At 30.4% G+C, this 5,145-nt stretch overlaps 1 protein-coding gene across 1 annotated transcript; it reads left to right on the top strand.

Annotated features, from left to right (window-relative positions):
* The first annotated feature begins 3,236 nt into the window (after positions 1–3,236).
* LOC129988520 (zinc finger protein OZF-like) lies at positions 3,237–5,145 on the top strand. Its single transcript, XM_056096766.1, has one exon. It carries the CDS (start codon positions 3,706–3,708, stop codon positions 4,825–4,827), a length of 1,122 nt encoding a protein of 373 aa, XP_055952741.1. The 5' UTR covers positions 3,237–3,705; the 3' UTR covers positions 4,828–5,145.

The following is a 5,145-nucleotide window of genomic DNA, read 5'->3' as shown; positions in this document are numbered from 1 at the left end:
TCCGTTATTGCTAATAAAATTTAAAATAATAAATAAAAAATTTTGATAAAAAGAATTTTATTAATGTATTAAAAAAGAAAAGAATTTTTTTAAAGAATAAGACAAACAAAACTTACAACAAATGAGTCACATATCGAATTGCTGTTAAGTGAATTTTTTTTAATAACATTTATAATGTATTTTAATTTTTATACAAATAAAGTTTTTTTGTTTTGTTATATTATGTTATTCATAATAGTTTGTAATTTCTTCTATTGTTTTCTGCCCTCCACGTTTTTTTTCTCTAGATTTTTACTTTGTCCAGATTTTTTTAAATAAAATTTCAATGAAATGGTAAAAATGTTATATTTATTATTTTTATTCGAATTTTTTTTTCTAGTTCATATGTTCTGGACCTTTTTGTCCTCCTGCATTTTTTGATTTAATTTTATATTTTTATCTATCTCTTTTCCATCTATCGCTTTTCGCAAAGGTTTTTTTTATTAATAATGTTAAGAATCAAATTAATAGAATTGATATCATTTATAATGTTTATTTTTTTATACTGTATTCCTTTTTTCAAATAGTATTCTACGTCGAAACAAATGAAAGGAGTGTCAAATAATTTCATATTTACGTATATTTAGAGTTAACTCTTTACTGTCATTATGTTTATACATAGATACATGCAGGTTTATAGATTTTTGATGCAATTTCTTTTATCTCATTATTGCTGGAAATTTTTAACTGCATTCACTCTGCGATATAATGAAACTACACCGCTATTAAAATCTCTAGCATAAATATTTTCAAAATAACCGATACCCATTTCTATAATAAAATTAGTGTTCAAATAGTCAAATTCAGTTTCGTAATCACTGTTTTCAATTTCACAGTATACCCTTCTGTCAGTTACTTTCTTTTTTGCTATTTTTAGAGTCTTTTAAAATATTAGAAAAAATTAAAATGTGTAATTACCCAATATGTTAGATCCAATTCGCAAAATGCTATTTCAAATTCTTTACATCTTCCTAGCTAATTCACATTCAACATGATTATAATGCTTATGCTGATACTTAATGCCTACATAAAATAATTACTTATCAAGACTGACAACGATCCAAATTGAAAGTATATGGTTTCATTCAGTTGTTCAGGCTTCAAGTACGGCTGCAAAGGTAATAATCATCTGTGCCGTTGTAAAAGTAAAATTCATAGCACCAATAATATTATTTTTAATAATATTTTCTATCTTGTTTTTTTTCTCTTTATTTTGGTGTTAAAACAGAAATTGAGACTAAGCGCAAATGCCTAGCGTTGGCATTACTGCCGGATTTGCGTATAAGCTACAGAAGCTATAGCTTAGAGTCTTCCTCGAGGGGGGCCTACAAAACATTGTTTATAATAAATTAAATGGGCTTCTTAAATGGACATATAAAGGAACCCATGTCTTAAATAGTTTAAGGCCTCATAAGTCTAAATCCGGCACTGGCTAATGAATACAAACAAATCTCCTTCATCATAAAATAGAATATGAAACCTTCATATTTGTTTCTTCAATATTTATATCAATTTTTCTGCACAACATGGAGTGCTATCTTCATACCCTATTTATAACAAATTGTATGACTAAAGATTTAACTTTATTTATTTTGTACGCTGCAGATAACTACAGATAACCCGCCATTGTTATCTTCTTTGGAAAGAAAGATCCAGTAATCGACAGAAAAGTTGCTGTAACACTCATAAAGTAATTTTTTCCTTGGTATGTGGACCAAGATAAATTAGTTGACGCATATTTGTGAGAAGGCAGTTTTGTGGACGAAATTGCATCGGAAACAACTCATAGGAAGTGCTGATGCTGTTGGTGATTTTGTAATCTTATGGCCAACGTCTTATTATGCTAAGATTATCTTACAATCCGATATGAATAGATTCAGGTGAATATAGACCATCCAGGAGCCTAGAGGTTAGATGGATGGGACTGACACATTTTGATGAAGTGGATTTTGTTTTTGTAGGTCTTTTCAAATAGCCATCAAATTAGGCATCTAAGCAGGAGGCTAATCGAGCACTGGATTAATTTCGCCAAATATGGGTGAGTAAATCTATATAAATATAAATAAAACTAAAACGCCTAAAGGGAAACATCTAATTTTTTTTACGGTGTATGGTCACGTTTTTTTTTTTTTTTTTTTTTTTTTTTTTTTTTTTTTTACATTTTGGTCACAAATATTTTGATGCGTATTCAAAATATTAATGTTTCGTAGAAATTAATTAAATAGTTAGTTTTTATTTATAATTGATATGAAATTATCTTCATCCTGAGAAATTTTGATATATCAGCATATAAATACTTGAAAACGGAGCTTCGCTCGGCAGTTTTTGTAAAATTGTAAACAAAAGCCTATCCTATGACACGTTTATATTATAAGCAAAATCTAATTAAATTGCAAACGCGGGATCAAATCTGAGAAATCTGATACATCTCTGGACACTGTCTTCCAAGATGTGGAAGGAATCAAACAATCCCTACGTTTCTTTTCTAGGGATGATTCACAAATTCTGTAACGATGTACAATAAATGCTATAGGACAATATTTGTTATTTTTAGCAATTAAATATTTAAATACATTCTAGAAGAAAATCTATTTGTAATTCTTACAAACAATAACCTACTAATATTTACAAGAAAAGATTTAGAAATATCTTCCCTAAAATAACTCCATTATTTAAATTTCATCAGGAAATTTACAATATATGTACAGTTAATTGATTTCTGGAAAATTGACTATATCGTCACAGATATCTTATCAATGTTGTTGTTACTTATGGTACTTAGATAAACCGCTGACGAAGTCAACGATTTTAAGCCGAATTTGTGAAGTAGCTTCTGAGGGTAAGAGTCTCTGAACACCCGAGAGCAGAAGTCTGACTTCTAGCTCATATGAAGATGACACTTACACACTCGCTTGCACAATCCCTTTTTACGGGGAAGGGGGGAGGGGCTCTTTTACACACCTCACAGATAGAACACAGGGAAAAAAACAACCACGCCCGAACCAGGACTGGAAACCAAACCGGGACGTCGAGATCACGGAGAAGACGCGTTACCCCTAGACCAGGACATCAACTATCTTATCAATAATCGATGCTATTAAATTTTCATCATCTTTGAATTATACCTTGATTGAAAGTTCAAGCTAAAACATCCACGTTTTGATCGCAACACGTATTCAGAAATAATTCCATATTAAGGCCTCGGATCCGGATCTGTGAATACTTATGCTGGAACGAATCGAAAAGTGAACGGAATCGACACATCATAGCATTATGCCAGTGTGTAAGCATAATCACAAATACTTCTTCAATGGCAAGATAAAAGGAAGTAATTTCATTTGTCTATAGCTAGTTATCCAAGTCACGTGATATAGATGGACCAACCAAAAGGCTTTTTGCCTGTAGTATTAAAATATCCTGCCGCTGTTCGAGTTCGCAGGTATTTCATTAGCGATAGAAAGATTTTTCTTTCAGCTATTTAAGTTTTTTACTTTACCAAAAACACCATTGCTTGAAATTAAGCGATCTCTTTATCTCGAGAACTATGTTTTCCCGAAAAGTTTAGAATTTATATTTTCTTTTCCATGGAAAGAAAGTAAGTTCTAAATAAAATCCAGTTGAATTCAACCGTATCTTTGAAAAGAAAGATACGAGACCGTAATAATCATGGAAGCACTTCAAACAGAATTAATCAATCAAACATCACCAGAACTTGATATTTCCGAAGGCCCCAATTGTTCTGATTTTGATCCATTTGCATGTGAAGTGTGTAAAAAATGTTTTTCTTTGAAAACTGAACTTGAATCTCATGAAAAAATTCATACCGAGTTTAACCATTTCATTTGCAAGGTATGTAGGAAAGAGTTCAATAGTGAAGAAAGTTTTATGCAACATGCTAAGACACATACGGCAATGTTAATGCATACTTGTGAAACCTGTAACAAAAGTTTTCAGCGAAAAAGTGTTTTAAAAAGACATTATCGGACACATTTAAATTATGAGGACAAGAAACTTGTAGAATGTGATTATTGTAAAAAGCGTTTTTCAAATAAGGCTAATCTAAAGAAACACCAAGAAAGCCATCAGATTGAAAAATTTACCTGCAAGTTATGCAATAAAAAATTTAATCATAAACAGACCCTTTTGGATCATTGTAAAACCCATGTCGACTTAAGGCCCTTTAAATGTGATTTGTGTGACAAATGCTTCAATAAAAAAGTTATTTTAGATGCCCATTTAAGACATCATAGTGGAGAAAAGCCTTATGTTTGTCAGTTGTGTAGTAAAGCATTTGCTTCAATGAGCAGCCTTAAAATTCATGGAAGGAATCATACAGGTGAAAAACCATATGTTTGTGAGCAATGCAATGCTAGTTTCACTAATAATTCTGCCCTCAGATCTCACATGAAGAATCATCTTGCTGTAAAGCCATATTCATGTGACTTTTGTGATAAAAGTTTTAAAGGGAGAGCAGGCCTGATAATGCACAAACGAGTTCATACCGGTGATAAACCATACGCATGTGAAATCTGTGATAAAAGCTTTAGTATTAAATCAAATCTTACAAGGCATTATAAAGACATGCATACAAATTATAGGCCATTTGGCTGTGAAATCTGTAAAAAAGAATTTTACAGGAAAGATCATCTTGAAAAACATCAAGAAGGACATAGATTGAAAAAACCTATACAGCATACAGTTTCCAAGCCCGAAACAACACTTGTATTGTTTTATGAATTTCATGGTATTCCCCCTATTGAGAAAGATAAAGAAACTCAACCAACTTAATTTGAAGTAATTTCTTAGAAAAATTGTGATAACATTTCTTTTTAAAATTCCCTTTATTTTGTAAAATTAATGAATTTTTTTGTTATTACTGAAATTCATCATTTAAATTACAACTTATATATCTCCATAAAATAAGAAGTCAAGAGATATTCATACATTGGGTCAAGTCTTTTGTATTGGAGGAAAAAAATGTGGAATTCATTTGTAAAAATTAAAGAAATTAATTATCACATTGATTCATAAAATATGTTATATACCAATTCAAAATTATAAAAGTTCATTACCTGTATTTTTTTTTTGCCTTTTATCAATAATTTA

This window comes from Argiope bruennichi, chromosome 10 (genome assembly GCF_947563725.1).
Source record: "Argiope bruennichi chromosome 10, qqArgBrue1.1, whole genome shotgun sequence".
Lineage (NCBI taxonomy): Eukaryota > Metazoa > Arthropoda > Arachnida > Araneae > Araneidae > Argiope > Argiope bruennichi.
Note: the sequence above shows the minus strand (reverse complement) of the source record. Positions and strands in the feature narration are given on the sequence as shown.